General features: G+C 38.3%; 1 protein-coding gene across 1 annotated transcript; it reads left to right on the forward strand.

The window, feature by feature from the left end:
• Positions 1-375: 375 nt before the first annotated feature.
• Positions 376-15,114, forward strand: LOC111150829 (centromere protein L). Its single transcript, XM_022508451.1, has 5 exons — positions 376-432; positions 4,445-4,621; positions 7,699-7,950; positions 11,389-11,931; positions 14,120-15,114. Exons 2-5 carry the CDS (start codon positions 4,448-4,450, stop codon positions 14,189-14,191), a joined length of 1,041 nt encoding a protein of 346 aa, XP_022364159.1. The 5' UTR covers positions 376-432; positions 4,445-4,447; the 3' UTR covers positions 14,192-15,114.
• Positions 15,115-16,927: the final 1,813 nt, after the last annotated feature.

Consider the following 16,927-nt stretch of genomic DNA (forward strand, 5'->3'; position numbering starts at 1 on the left):
TGAGCCCTGGGGTGCCGCTTCTCAAAGGCGGGATTTCAGAGCTAGCTGGGCCTCTGAAGGGCTCAAGTGGAGAGGGGTTGAGTTGGGACCCGCTGCCCCTTATTCTTTCTCTTCTCTGGCAGAAGCCGACTCCGCAGGAGCGAGGGTCGCAGAGCTGGTGGGTGGGTCAGCGGAAATGCCCCTCCTGGGGTGAAGTCGCCGGACGTCTGAGGAAACAGTTTGTGTCCCTGGTGAACCCGGTTATTGTGGAGCGAGAGGGAATTTGAAGGGGCCAAGGATTCCTTCCGAACTCTCTCTTAGCTGCCGTTTTGGCGATTTTTTTTTTTTTTTTAAACTTCAGGGGGTTTTAGTTTCTACCTAGTTTTGGAACCAGACTTGAAGAATGATTCGTGAAGCCAGAATGGGTGACAGCGTCATCACGGCATCTTATTGGTAAGACCCTTTGTCTTTGTCCAGGCCCGGCAGTACACTTTATGTTGTGCCCTGAAATGTGCCCGTTTTCTTTACAACACTTGTGTGTTTAGATGGCTGCACGCTGCGTGCTTGGCACTCGGATTTGGGTATTGGTGACAGTGTAAAAAGTGAATTAAGTCAGGGCCTACCACAAGAAAAACAACTAAGTTGTAACTGTGTGTTATGAACTACAAGTGCGAGAAGAGCTGGTGATAACTCTGGATACCGGCCAGCTTCTGAGGACGTGAAACCTCCAGGATGGGTTGCATTTGGTCAGGCGTATGGGAGGAGAGCAGCATTCTTAGTTGGCTGTAGGCTGAATAAAAAAGTCAGGGAGCAGAGGCGAACATGACAGGCACGAAGGGGGGTAGTAGGGTAATGATCTCTCTAGGGCAGTGGTTCTTCTTTTTTTTTTTTTTAAGATTTTATTTATTTATTTGACAGAGATCACAAGTAGGCAGAAAGGCAGGCAGAGAGAGGAAGGGAAGCAGGCTCCATGCTGAGCAGAGAGCCTGATGCGGGGCTCGATCCCAGGACCCTGGGATCATGACCTGAGCCGAAGGCAGAAGATTTAACCCACTGAGCCACCCAGGTGCCCCTAGGGCAGTGGTTCTTAACCTTTGCAAAAATTGTCTGTGAGACCTTTCTTCCTGCCCTTCCACCACCAAATACACATGCATACGACATTTTGCATACAACCTAGGGTTGTTGGATTTTGTCCATAGATCTTGGGCTGAGAACTCCTGGAGTGGAAAATGAACCTTAATAGTGCCAGATAATAAGATCACATAATGTGGTACCATGAAACTCGGAGAAGTTCTGACTTCATCTGAAAGATGAGTGGGAATTGTTATGGGATCTCCAGCAAGGTAATGACAAGATAGAAGTAGGGTCTATGGATCACTGGTTATGGACTGGGGAAAGGGGTTAAGACTGGGACACTAAAATAATGAGTCAAGATATATTTTGAACCTCTAACTTATTGGGCAGGGCAAAATTGCCCATTACGGAGTGCAGAGTGAGAGGGTAAAATAAACGTTAAGTCATTTTCTGATCTTTCATGTGTGGACTGGGATATTTCACATTACCATAATGTTAAATACTTAGGGGACGGTTTTTCTCAAAACCTACTGTCTCGGGGCGCCTGGGTGGCTCAGTGGGTTAAAGCCTCTGCCTTCGGCTTGGGTCGTGATCCCAAGGTCCTGGAATCGAGCCCCACATCAGGCTCTCTGCTCAGCAGGGAGCCTGCTTCCTTCTCTCTCTCTGCCTGCTTCTCTGCCTACTTGTGATCTCTGTCTGTCAAATAAATAAATAAAATCTTAAAAAAAAAAAAAACCTACTGTCTCAGTGCTAATAGTCTTTATCGCACCTAGACAGATTTTTAAAATCTTTTTTTGGAATTCATAGCATTTTTCTTTTAAGGAGTCAAATTCATCAGGGCATCTTTTGCCTTGAAATTGATCTCTATTGAAAGGCAATGTGAAAGAAAGAGATAAGAGCACCTTCTCTGGCATTATACTGTCTGGGCTCAAATCCTGGTTCTGGCCTTCTTTACCTGTATGAGTTTGGCAAATTACTTAACTTCTTTGTCTTTTTGTCTGTCAGCTGGGAATATAATAAACCACCTCATGGGGTTTGAGGATTAAATGAGACAGAATTTGTTAGGGGCTTGGACAAGTACCTGGCACCTGATGAATACTCAATAAATGTTAGCCATTAATCCAAATAAAAATTTGAGAGAAGCATTCTGTGTAGATGGGACTGATTAAAATCCCCCCCATTTGTTTGTTTGTTTGTTTAAAGACAGAGCACCAGTGAGGGGTAGGTGTAGGGGCAGAGGGAGAGGGATAGTGAGAGAATATCAAGTAGGCTCCATGCCCAGTGCAGAGCCCGAAACAGGGCTCAATCTATGACCCTGAGATCATGACCTGAGCCGAAATCAGGAGGCAGACTCTTAACTGACTGAGCCACCCAGGTGCTCTAAAACTGCCTTTTAAAGATGTAATTCAGTATGCATTTAAAGGTAGAATGCTTTAAAGTAGCTGCTATTTAAGTTGTGGGGTGTATGATGTTCCTTGGGTATTATCTGAACATTTGGGTATTGGTGACAGTGTAAAAAGTGAATTAATATTTAATATTTAAATATATATTTTATTTATATATTATAAATATATATAAAATATATATATATTATATATATATTTAAATAATATTTAACCTGTGAAGTTTTGTGCAAGATACAGAGGGTGCCCTATTTTGACATAATGAAATTTAAATATAGTAATAAATACAAGTTTTCATTTTTTAAAAAGATTTTTATTTATTTGAGAGTGTGCACGAGCGCACCCGGAATCATGACCTGAGCCTAAGGCAGACTCTTAACCAACTGAGCCACCCAGGTTGCCCCTACAAGTTTTCATTTGTGAAAAACTTTTATCAAAGGGTAACTGTGCCAATACTTGGGAGTAATTATTTTATTTTTATTTATTGTAATTTTTAAATCATAATTTCTTTTAATGAAAATTATAATTTCAGAGGTCTAGGAAATTCTTCTGTTCATTTAAACCGATACTTGTTAGGGGAGGTGGGCAGAGAGAGGATGGATTAAGTGGGTGATGGGTATTAAGGAGGATACTTGCACTGGGTGTTGTATATTAGTGATGAATCACTAAATTCTACTCCTGAAACTACTATTACACTGTATGTTAACTAACTGGAGTTTAAAGAGAAACTTGAAACTGCAAAACAAATAAAAAGACAATCCACAATACTTGCTAACAATTAAAGAACACTCAGCATTATATTAGGATAATTATACAAGAGACATAAAAAGCATGATTTCAGTCAAAGTATTTTTGTCTTCTTGGGAAGAGAAAAAATGCACACCAAAAAAATTATACAAGGAAGTGTATGAATGTGGGCCAAAATGAGTGGTATAGACAAGATGATCAAGGAGAGCTATGTGGAATGGCATTTTATTAATCTCTAAACATTTTATGAACACACAGCCATGCCCCTATACACATTGCTTCCAGGAATGAGCTATTGATACAGGCAGAAGTGTATAATATACACTTCTGGGGCAAAAAGATTAACAAAACCCTACTACTTGGAAAGAGATCAAATTCAAGCATGGTCCTAAAGGAGGTGGATTGGAAAAAGGACACTTCAGATAAGGAACATGATTGACAGGCAAAAACATGAAGACAAGAATATGTTTATGCCTAGGAGAAGTAGGATAAGGGCAAGCTATATTATGAGAGATCTTAAATAGCAGAGAAGTAGCATTTTTCTCATCACTGTAAAGTTTTTTGCACAGGTGACTAATGATAAAGTGTCATTACTGAAGAGTGGATTACCCTTAGATATGGTCATCAGAACCTAGAAGTAGCTTTGGGAGTGGATGACAGAGACTGTTGAAGGAAAAACTAGAAAGAATCTGCTTAATGACTACATGTTCAAGAGCCACTTTAAATGAATTTTAACATAGAAAATTGACAGGAATTTGAAAATGGACCAGCTAATTTTGGGAGGAGAATGGGAGGGAGTTGAATGTAGTTTTGAACATTCTGTGTTTGAGGCATTGGTAAGATTTTTTTTTTTTTTTTAAGATTTTATTTATGTATTTGACAGAGAGAGACACAGTAAGAGAGGGAATACAAGCAGGGGGAGTGGGAGAGGGAGAAGCAGGCTTCCTGCCCAGCAGGGAGCCCGATATGGGGCTTGATGCCAGGACACTGGGATCACGACCTGAGCTGAAGGCAGAGGCTTAACCCACTGAGCCACCCAGGCGCCCCTGGTAAGATATTCTTAAAAATAGCCTATAGCCAATGAGAACTTGGTTAAAAAGTCAAAACTGGGGTGGGGGGGGAGGGCAGGGAATGAAAGGGAAAGAAAGAACTTATAGCAAGGAGAAGAAGAATCAGTGAAGCTGTGAGCCTGAATTAATTTTTTAGTGTTCAGAATTCTGGTTTTATTTCTTTTTATGTAGATCATGGATTCTTATGATACACCAGGATCGACTCCTAGGCACAGTGCGTCCTCAAGGCTTAAAGATTACTTTATAGGTGCCACCCCTTTGCAGAAACGATTAGAATCAGTCAGGAAGCAGACTTCATTTATCCCAACGCCACCTCGAAGGAAAATTCCTCAGTGTTCACAATTACAGGTATGCCTTTTGTGTTCCTTCATGTTACTCAATAATTGAGAAAATCTGTGAGCAAAACATTTTGACTTTTGTTACTTTTTTTTAGGATTTTATTTATTTATTTGACAGGCAAGTAGGCAGAGAGGCAGGCAGAGACAGAGAGAGGAGGAAGCAGGCTCCCTGCTGATCAGAGAGCCCGATGTGGGGCTCGATCCCAGGACCCTGGGATCATGACCTGAGCTGAAGGCAGAGGCTTAACCCACTGAGCCACCCAGGCGCCCCGACTTCTGTTACTTTTTAATAGTATTTTTAGTATCTTCTTAATCTCAGGTAATAAAATGAGAAATAGCAAAAACAGTTATTCACACTATCAATACCACCTCTGTTATGTCTTTTAACGTCCTTTAATCTGGAGCGTTTCCACAGTATTTCTGTATTTTTTATGACACTGACATTTTGAAGAATGTAGTTTCCTCCCTTTTCCTTTTTAAATTGAATATTCTTCATTTTGTATTTGTCTGATGTTTCCTCGTGGTTAGATTGAAGCCGCATATTGGCTGGAATGCAGCGTAGAGGCTGTCGTGTCCTTCTTGGGGAATAACATCAGGTAGCACAGAGGTGATGTCAGTTTTGATCATCCTGTCAAGGTGTTGCTCAGTAATTGTTGTTTTATTCATCTCTGCATCTGATAAGCAGTCTGGGAGACACTTTAGGATAATGTAAATATTCCGTTCCTCTCTAAATTTCCCCTCATACTTAACATCCATCGATAATATTTGCTTGATTCTATCTTTATCATTATGGTCACAGTATCATGATTTTCCAACTCCCATTTGCTACCTATTTACCAACCAGCCTTTGGCATTCTATTGTAAACGCTTCTTATTTCTCCCCACTTAGTAATTTATCAGACTTAATTTTTGTTTTTCAAAACTTTCTAAATCATTACTAAATTATTTTGGTGTTTATATTGTCTCCAATTTGTCTACAGCAACATTCTCTGTTTTGATTATTTATAAACAACTCTGAACATTTAGAACATGAGTAATTTGTGATTTCACTGGAACATGAAATAAAACCCTAGACAGTGTGGGTTTGGTGTTTGGTTTTGAGGAACATAGCAAGGAGTGTGGTTGATCAGTCACCCACATCCTCCCTGGAGTCTTATTTTCTTCTCCATGTTGTGTGCCTCATATCTCTTGAGATATGGGAAAATTTTTGCTTCTTTCTGAAAAGTTTCTTAAATTACTAGTGCTGGTAATGAAAGTGATGGTTCCTAACCATAAAATAGAAATTGCATATAAAATAAAGATTGGAATGTTCAATTCATTTCCTTACCACTGCGAAATAAGTAATTTCCCCATACCTTTTGATCATAACAAGAAAAAAGTTTATAGCTTTTTATACAAGTTTTTTTTTTAAAGATTTTATTTATTTATTTGACAGAGTTCACAAGTAGGCAGAGAGGCAGACAGAGAGAAAGAGAGAGGAGGAAGCAGGCTCCCTGCTGAGCAGAGAGCCCGATGTGGGGCTCGATCCCAGGACCCTGGGATCATGACCTGAGCCGAAGGCAGAGGCTTTAACCCACTGAGTCACCCAGGCGCCCCTTTTTATACAAGTTTTATAAAAGTTTCCATGAACACTCTAGTCAGAAGAAAGATTTCTATCAAGTAGACAACTGTAATGAAAGTTCCAAAAGATAGTTGGAGCTGTAAGACTGTCAGAAAGTGTGGATTTTATAGAAAATTTCAATTTAGTATCAAAGTAGGAACCTGTATGGGGATGTATGAAGACCCTCAATAATGCCATAGGGCCAATAGGAAGGAAGTGTTTTTGTTTTTGATGGTACCCGTGGTTCTAATAGAGCATGGTAGAAATGCTCCGAAGTATCTTTTTATTTAATCTGCTGAATTTGACATTGTTTCGTAGAGTAGATTTACTGCCAAACGTTTAAGAAAATTACATAATTAGGGGCACCTGGGTGGCTCAGTGGGTTGAGCCTCTGCCTTCGGCTCGGGTCATGATCTCGGGGTCCTGGGGTCGAGCCCCGCATCGGGCTCTCTGCTCAGCGGTGAGCCTGCTTCCCTCTCTCTCTGCCTGCCTCTCTGCCTACCTGTGATCTCTCTCTCTGTCAAATGAATAAAAATAAAAAAAATTAAAAAAAAATTACATAATTAAAACTAATCAAATTAAATGCTCCAGGAATAGTTACTATTTTGAAAATCTATAATTTTAAATTTCTAAAGGTGAAACGTAAATGTTCATCCAATAAATATTTATTGAGCAAGTGTTCTAGATGCTAGAGATATAATACCTAGTAAAATAGGCAAAATCCCTGTTCTTATCATACTCATGCTCTAGTAAGGAATCAAACAATAAAAATCCAGTAAACATATCATGTCATATAGTCATAAATGCTGTGAAAAAAAAAAAAAGCGGGTTAAGGAGCTAGAAAGTGTGCTTGCTTCAGCAGCACATATACTAAAATTGGAACGATAGGGGGACCTGGGTGGCTCAGTGGGTTAAAGCCTCTGCCTTCGGCTCGGGTCGTGATCCCAAGGTCCTGGGATCAAGTCCCACATCGGGCTCTCTGCTCAGCGGGGAGCCTGCTTCCTCCTCTCTCTCTGCCTGCCTCTCTGCCTGAGTGTGATCTCTGTCAAGTAAATAAATAAAATCTTAAAAACAAAATTGGAACGATACAGAGAAGATTAGCATGGCCCCTGCACACGAATGACATGCAAATTCATGAAGCAGTCCATATTTAAAAAAAAAAAAGCGTCTGTAAAGTGACAAAATTGGAGTGAGACAAAATTAGATAGGGTGGCCTCTTGAGTGACATTGGACAGACCTGAGTGAGGGAAAGGAACATGCCATATGAACACATGTGGGAAGAATATTCCAAAGTGAAGATATAGCAAATGAAAAGGCTTGTTCAGGGATCTTCAGAGTCTTGCAAACTCTGTTTTGGCTGGAGTGTAAAGATTAGGTACCCAGTAATGGATTGATATTAAATATTTTAAAAATACTGTGATTAAGAATTAGGAAATATTAGTAAATGAGAATTTAAACTTCTTTGTCTTGATTTTTTTTTTCTGTAGGAAGATAATGATCCTCAAAAAGTTGCATTCCTTCTGCATAAACAATGGACTTTATATAGTTTAACTCCCCTGTATAAATTCTCCTATACTAATCTCAAAGAGTATTCTAGACTTCTGAGTGCATTTATTGCTGCTGAGAAGCAAAAAGGGCTTGCTGTGGAAGTGGGAGAAGACTTCAACATCAAAGTGACTTTCTCCACTCTCCTAGGAATGAAAGGAACACAAAGAGACTCTGAAGCCTTTCTCGTCCAGGTATGTTATATAATCAGTCTTTGCTTCCCAGGGGGAAAGAATCTGCACTGTCTTGGTTTAGAAATTGTGGTATTTTCTTACCGTTTAAAAAAAAGAAACTTAAGGTTGTGATTTATAACCTATCTTATGTCTCGTTTGTCCAAATTACAGTGATTAGATATGGCCAACGTAAGTTTTTTTCCAATTACATTATAGTCATGTTTATCATAAAATACATAAAAATATAAAGAAAATTGAAAACCACAGTTTAACATTTTGGTATACGTCTGACAGTAGACGATCTGAGTAAGCCTCTATTTATTAAAAAATTGAGTCAGTACTTTTCAAAATAGAAAGCATCAGGCCCAGATGGGTTCACTGGTGAATTCTGCCAAACATTTAAGGAAGGAGTTATTTCAGTTCTTTACAGTCTCTACAGTCTCTTCAGAGAATAGAATGAGATTAACTCATTCTGTGAGGCCAGCATTACCCAATACTAAAACTACATGAAGATTACTAAAACTATAGGTCAGTATCTCTCATGAACATAGATACGTCTGTGTGGCTATCTGGATCTATTAAAATTGGGATTATATTGCCCACACTTTTGCATATGGCCTTTTTAAAAAAAATTAATAATAATATTATAATTACTCATGTCATTAAGAATACTACATGTTTGTAAGGAAACCTGCATAAATCTGGACTAAATTCCTAGAAGAGGAATTTTAGCAAAAAAAATGTATATGTATATACATATATAAGATATGTATATATATATAATCTATCATCATATATTGTGATGTATCATGCCAAGTTACTCTTAGAAATGTAACGTTCTGGGGTGCCTGGGTGGCTCACTGGGTTAAGCCTCTGTCTTCAGCTTGAGTTATGATTCCAGGGTCCTGGGATCGAGCCCCGCGTCGGGCTCTCTGCTCAGCGGGGAGCCTACGCCCCGCTCTCTCTCTGCTCCTGCCTCTCTGCCTACTTGTGATCTCTGTCTGTCAAGTAAATAATAAATAAAATCTTAAAAAAAAAAAAAAAAGAAATGTAACGTTCCTTCCTGTGTGTAGTATTTAAAAGTAGTAGGACTATCTTTGGATTGATTAAGAAACTGGATTTATTATTCATGCTTGCTACTTCTGTTTCTTGAGTGAACTCATCTTAATCATTATAAATTAAGTTCTGAAATAATCAAAAAGGCCTAATTTTGCTTATTTGTGTAGATCAGGGATCAGCAAACTATGGCCTACAGGCCAAATCTGACATGTTACTTGTTTTTGTTTTTGTTGCTATGTTTGTAAATAAGGTTTCGTTGGAACAGTGCTCCTCTCATTGTTTACATACTGTCTGCGGCTGCTTTTGTGCTCCAACAGCACGTTTGAGTATTTGCTGCAGAGACAATATGTCTTGCAAAGCCTAAAATACTTACTATCTGACTTCTACAGAAAAAATTTGCTAACCCCTGCTGTAGGTCATGATATTGACAAGGATCTTCAAGATTCCTAGGATTAGGTTTAGCTGCATAAAACAGAAAGCCTAAATAACTGTGAATGAAATGTCTGTCTTGAGGTTTAATAGATAGAGCCTTATTTGTCTTACAAAAAAGTGGAGGTAAGGTGTTCAAAGCTGGCATATGCTTTATGAATGAATAATCTAGGCTCCTTCTGCCTTCTCTCTCATCCTTGGTGCATGGCTTCTCTCCGTAAGGTTGCGTGTAGTCTGACTTGGCTCCTGAAACTCTAAATATTGTCTGCAAGTTCCAGGCAGGAAGTAGGAGGGCAAAGAGGGTGCCTGCCACTGAGGAAACCTTTAATGAGACTAAGACCCAACAACTTCTCTTTACATCCCAGTTGGAAGGCAGACTAGGAATTTTTTCTTTTTTAGTGGGTACTTTGCCACCTCATTAAAAGCACAGTTTTATTGTGGAAGGAAAAGTAGGTACCGGGTAGACAGTTAGCAGTCTTTGTCAAATTCCCAGAGAAGGGATGTGATTTGCATGTCAACAGGCAAATATTCTTTCAGGAATAGACATGACCTCTTGAGCTCTTAGTAGAGTGTCCTAATAGTGACCGAAGTAAATCTCATTTCTTCGTATTATTACAGAACTTTTAGGTTATGAAAGTGTGATAGACCTATCTGGGCTTCAAGGCTTTTGAGTCTCTTACACTCTCTTGAACAAGAAGGAGAAATATGCTAAAAGTAGTTGTTAAAATGACTATCTCTAAAGGGATAGGAAACTAGGCTATGATCTTCACTTTATCCTGGTCAGACTTTAAAACTATGAGAATCTGGAAGGTACGTTTGTCCTGTAGTTTAGAGATTTGAAGTTTGAAATGTTAGTCTGCTGGGAAACATAATCAGGATTCTAAAAAATCTGAATGGATTGGCACAATGGGTCAAATTGAAAGAGATTAAAATTTTAATAGGAGTAAATATATCGCCTCTCTATATTAGGGGAGGTTTACTTTTTTTTTTTTTTTTAAAGGTTTATTTACTTTAGAGAGTGCACAAGCAGGGGGAGGGGCAGAGGGGAAAGAAAGAGAGTCTCAAGCAGACTCCCTGCTGAGCACTGATGTGGGGCTCATTTTCAGGACCCTAAGATCATGACCTGAGCCAAAATCAAGAGTTGGCTGCTTAACTGACTGAGCCACCCCGGTGCCCTAAGATTTACCTATTCATAGTAAAAATGAATAGGGATAATTTATATAAAGCTGTCAACTAAAAATGAGAACACTACTGAATCTAAGATTATATTAATAGCAGTAAAATCTAGGTTAAAGATGGTAGCAGTCCTTTAATCAGATCCTTTTGAAGTGATTATATTCACTTATGAATGACTCCCGTGCTGAAGAATTTCAGAGTGACCAGGATGACGTGTATCTCATAGGAGGAATAGTTGAAGAAACTAGAGATGTTGAACTTGACATTACATATGATACAGATCATCAAATATTTGACTGTAGAAGAGAAATTTGATTTGTTCTACATGCACATAAGGAAGAAAACAGGACCTACGGATGGAAACTGGGGGCCTAACCAATGAAAGAACATTTTTAAGTTGATAGAGCTGCCTTGGGAAATCCTGAATTCTTCCTTTATGGAAGAATTCAAGCACGTTGGATTTGGTGACTTTTTATAGTCCCTTCTGAAGTTGAGATTTTGAGATTTTTTTTTTTCAGCATAGTGTACTTGGTTACACTATATTGGCATTCCATATTTTGCATTTTGGCTGCACCAAGATCTTGCCATCCATATACCATGTCCTAATAAGACTATTAGGAGGAATGTCAATTAACTTGATAAAGCCTAATGATGATTAGGGAGATTATTTCCTTTGTGTTTTATTGGCAAGCAGTACAACATATCTTCTTATTTTTAAATGTACTAATTTTGAGAAGCTGTAATTTGGAGTAAGTGTACTTTTGAATTTAATGAACCTTTTTTTTTTCTTTGTAGATTCTGTCAAGATCTCAATTGCCATCTGAGAACAGAGAACTTAAAGTGTTGTGGACTGGTTGGTTCTGCTGTATATTTGGAGACAGTCTTCTGGAGACTGTTTCAGAAGATTTCACCTGTGTACCCTTATTCCTTGCAAATGGAGCAGAGACAAATACAGCCATAGTAGGAACATGGTTTCAGAAAACTTTCGATTGTTATTTCAGTCCCTTAGCAATCAATGCTTTTAATCTTTCCTGGATGGCTGCTATGTGGACTGCATGCAAAATGGACCAGTATATGGCTGCTACCGAATTTCTTTGGTCTGTACCCTGTAGCCCTCAAAGTCTGGACATTTCTTATGCCATACATCCAGAGGATGCAAAAGCTTTGTGGGACAGTGTCCACAAAACCCCTGGGGAAGTTACTCAGGAAGAAGTTGACTTATTTATGGACTGCCTTTATTCACATTTCCATAGGCATTTCAAAATTCATTTATCAGCCACAAGATTGGTCCGTGTTTCTACATCTGTAGCTTCAGCACATACTGATGGAAAAATAAAGGTTAGTTTGAACAAATCTAGTTAAGTAATTTTTCCTTATTGTTACGTAGCTTTCAAAATGTATGCATTTGCTACATTGAAGAAACACATTTGAATGCTAATTCGAGACAGTAGGATATTTTATGCTTTATAAATAATTTACTAGAAAGTCTTCAGTCTCTAGATATAGCTTTATAATGGGAGAATACTATATGCTGTGAGCTACAGACTTTGAAAATAGGAATTATTCTGTAGTAATTTTGAAATATTAAAAATTGTTTTGTCAAACTTGGAAATAATTATCGGAGCAACAGAGGATTTTGTATGTGAGATCAGAAAATTATAGCCAGAAATACATAACTAAGATGTCATCTAGGCTTTTCTCTCCCTAGGAAGGAAATAATTGACATTGTTTTACTCTCTATGAAATACTTACTAGAGGAAATATCAGAAATAAGAGAGTGGGCACCTAAATATAATAAAATATATTAATATATTTAAAATGTTTTAAAATGTAGCCATAGTAAACAGTGAATGTTGAGCTTGTGTCTGTGCTAGGAGTTTAATACACCTTAATTTTAATCTTTAGAGCAACCCTGTAGTAGGTGTTTTTATCCACATTTTATTTTTAAAACAAGGGAACAGGCCAAGTTAGGTGAAAGTGATACCAGCAGAATAGCTTAGTCAGAGGAGGAGTCAGTATTTGAATGCTTATCTCTTAGGTTCCAAAAAGCTCATACTCTATAAACACTGTATTAGTGTTTTTCAATTGAAGGTCCTATTGCAATAGTAAGTTGGAAAGTAATTTTGATGGGAAGAGACCAGCTTTAAAAAACAAAAGAAAGATATGTAATAGAAAATATAAAAATGACTGTATCATATGTAGTAAGGGTAACATTTGCTTGTACTGGGTCATGACGTTAAGTTTATTTCTTTGGTTTTCAGTGAAACGTTTGAAAGATTATACCATACCTTGTTTAATTTGATATTATAAAAGGAAAATAATTCCATTTTAGCACCTCAGAATTCAGTGTTCATGAAGTCCTTGTGTATTTAAGATTTTGTGGTCATATGCCCACTCTATAAAAACTGCTTCATATAATGTGTTATTGTGAATATAAAGGTGGTTCTTAAACACATTGATTTTATCTGGTCTATACTATATCTAAGATCCTCTTTTTTAAAAAATTTTATTTATTTTAGAGATAGAGCAAGTGAGTGGGAGGGGAGAGCAAAGAGAGAGGGATAAGCAGACTCCATGCTGAGTGTGGAGCCCAGTTCAGGGCTTGACGCCAGGCTCGATCCCACAACCCCGAGATCATGACCTGAGCCAAAATCAAGTCAGACGCTTACCCTACTGAGCCACCCAGGCGCCCCACTAAGAGCCTCTCTTAATGATTTAAGATGGTGACTGGCTCCTACCTTCATATAATGCCATGGTGATAGCTAACATTTAAACATTTTTTTTGATAGTGAACTTTTATTAAGCAGTAATGGTGCCAGGCATACAAAGCATTTTGTATATACCATCTCATTCAGTTTTTCACAACAACCTATTGAGATAGGTTGTGAAGAGGAAACTAGCACAGAGGATAAGTAGGTTCCCCAAGATCAAATAGCTAATAAGTGGAGTTTGAATTTGAACCCAGTCATCTGAGCTTATGCCTTTAACTGCAACAGTGTACTGCCTCTCAAAAGTTTGAAATTAGTATATTAACCAGGTTTCTGCTATCTGCTTAGTTTCTACAAGGTACTTTTGGAATCATATATCCCTTTGAAAAGAAGGAAGGTATGGAACCTCTTTGTAGAAAATGTACATACTTATTTTGCATAGAAATCCAAGGGGTTCAGGGATATCCCCTTCCTCTCCTTACTCCTTATATACATAGTTAGCCCATCTGTGGAAATCAGAAAAAATTAAGAATTTTACTTATTTCTAAGCACCACTGACTAATAGTTGTGTATTTATTAAAGTTACTAGTCTTCATTAAATAGATCAAAATTTATTTGACTTAGAGCAGCAGTGGTTTGGGTTCATCTTAGCTTCCAGATGTGGAATTTAAAATAAGCCTGGAATATTTATCAAATAGCAAACTGCTTTGTTATCATAATTCTGATTTTAAGTATCTGTTTTTTTTGTGTGTGTGTGTGTGTGTTTTTTTTTTTTTTTTTTGTGTGTGTGTGTGTGTTTTTGTTTTTTTTTTTTTCAGATTCTGTGTCATAAATACCTTATTGGAGTCTTGGCATATTTGACAGAACTGGCAATTTTTCAAATTGATTGAAGTCTTGTGGGGACTATAAATGATGGATTATATGCTTTTTTTCTCACTGATTATTTGCCTAATTGCTATTCTGAGAGGCCCCGCAGGAGAAATAAGCATCTGTCTCTGCATCTGTTTTCCTCTCAGTGCCTTTGGAATTGCCCAGATGGAATGGAATTCAAGAAGGATCTAGAAGAAAAAAGAAGGTGATAGTGAATGAATCACAGCCAGGTGCTCCATAATAGTCATGATGATCTGGGATGGCAGTGTCTAGAAAATGCTGAGTTGTTATTTTCTTGGACCATCTTTCTAAAAAATATGTAATGTTTATTACATCAAATTTTTAGGATTCAAATGAGGTATCTCTAATATTATTTCTGATTTGGATGTTTAAAACCGTCAGTTCCTTTTAAGCATTTTAGAGTTGGATCCAGAAAGAATTTCTGTCTTCTAAAGACATTTTCCTAGTATCATTTCACTGTAGAGAGCTGGCAATTAAAATCTCCAAAGGAACCTGGAGATTAACATACACTTTTTAAAGCCACTAATATGCTTCTGTTTTTAATACTGTTCAATTCTTATTGCAATGTTGAATTAAATATTTTTAAAATGAAGCAGTGTGTTTATCAGTGTCTTGGTGACAGATCTTTAATGTATCAAGAACGAGAATTGTAGTCTTTTTCTCTAGCACAAATGTTATAAGCCAACAATCATATAGAATCAGAGGCAACTGTGAGTCTCTTGCGGGCAGAAATTATCTTAACTTTCATGTCCCTAATCTTGCTTTAGCACAGTACTTAGTAAATATCTGCAGGTTAAGTGAACGCATTTTAACCAGCTCTTCCATTTTATAGATGCAAACTATGAGTTCGAGCAACCTGGGAGACTTGCCCAACTTGCTATATCGATGTCTCTAAATTTTAATTTATTGAGCATAGGAATATTTTGTTTTACTTTGCAAATGATGTTTTTTAAAATTTGTTTGAAAGAAAATAACTTTAATAGGCTGTCTTTCTAAAAACAAAGGTTAACTTCTGGATTGGGGTATTATTTCACATATATCATAAATAGCAGGGATAGTGGAAAAAGCATGGGCTTTGGAGTCAGACAGTATTTTCATTTAACTAATATTAAGCTCCTATGTTGTACTTGAAATTGTATTGAGCAACAGGGGTATAGCAATGAAGACAGAAAATATCCCTGTCATGTGGAAATTATATTCTAGTGGAGGAAGGTAAAAATAATTTCAGTTGAGATGAATGTTATAAAGAAAGTAAGGCAGTACATTACGGAAAGGGGTGATTTTTTTATACTGTTGTCCAAGGTCTCTCTGAGGAAGTGACATTTGAGCTGAGTCCTGAGTGGTGAGAGGGAACCAGCTGTGGGAAGGTGTGTGGAAGAATGTGCTAGGCAGGTGAAATGGCAAGAGCACAGGCCTTGAGATGGCTAAGAACTTGGCTCATTTGAGGAACATAGGAAGTCTGTGTGTGTCTTGAGCAGAGTAAGGGTGGAGTAGTAGTAGATGAAAGTGAAGAAATTGTGCAACAGAGACTTATTCCACTGACTGTCTTCCAATTTTTGACTTGGCATGTAGCTGTCTAGAATAAAGATGACCTTTTCCGGCCTTTCTCAGAGCTAGGGGTAGTCATATGACTTACGTTCCGACCCATGGTCTATAAATGGAAGGATTGTGTAGAGCCTCCAGGAAATCTTCCTTAAAAAACAGTGGGCTAGTACCCTTTGCCTTTTAATTATTCTTCCATCTTTTCTGCTTGGAACACCTATAATGACTATAGGTGACTAGAATTCTAGCCATTATTTGTGGTCACGGGGATGCAGGTTAGATCATAGGGGTGGTGGAGCATGGTCTGAAAAGAGTTTGTGCTTTTTTTTTTTTTTAAGATATTATTTATTTATTTGACAGGGATCACAAGTAGGCAGAGAGGCAGGCAGAGAGAGAGGAGGAAGCAGGCTCCCCGCTGAGCAGAGAGCCCAATGCGGGGCTCGATCCCAGGACCCTGGGATCATGACCTGAGCCGAAGGCAGAGGTTTTAACCCACTGAGCCACCCAGGCACCCCGCTTCAGGGACTTCTTAAAGCTGAACCATTGCCACCCCTGGGTAGTTTTCCTCTAGACTTATGTGTCGGGGAAGTAAACTTTTTTTTCCTAAGAGAGGGAGGGTTGTAGGGGCAGGGGGGTAGAGAGAGTGAGTCTTAAGCAGTCTCCACCTCCAGCACGGAGCCCGACACAGGACTTGATCTCACAACCCTGAGACCATGATGTGAGCTGAAGGCAAGGGTCTGCTTAACTGACAGCCATCCACTGCCCCAGGGAAGTAAACTTTTATCTTGTATAAGCTGTTGCTATTTTGGGTCTCTTGCTCAGAGCCAAACCTAGGCAGTATCTACATCATCTAAGTTTTTGTAGATACTGTGAAGAAATTGGATTTTATTCTAAATGCAATGGGAAACCATTGAAGTGTTAAGCAGGAGAGTAATATTATCTAACATGTTTTATAAGATTTGAGGGAGAATGAGTTATAGGTGGACAAGAGTGAAAGGAAAAACAGTTAAAAGATTGTTTGAAATGGTACGACTGCTACGGAGAAATTAATATCTAGCAAAATTATGTGGGATTTACCCTTTAACCAGCAGTCCCACTTCTGGCATTCTATCCCCAAAACTCACTGGCAAAACATAAATGAAGCCTGTACAAGGCTATCTATTGCAATAGTATTTGTAATAGCAAGACTGAAA

Source organism: Enhydra lutris, unplaced genomic scaffold (genome assembly GCF_002288905.1).
Source record: "Enhydra lutris kenyoni isolate GAN:26980312 unplaced genomic scaffold, ASM228890v2 scaffoldscaffold24, whole genome shotgun sequence".
Lineage (NCBI taxonomy): Eukaryota > Metazoa > Chordata > Mammalia > Carnivora > Mustelidae > Enhydra > Enhydra lutris.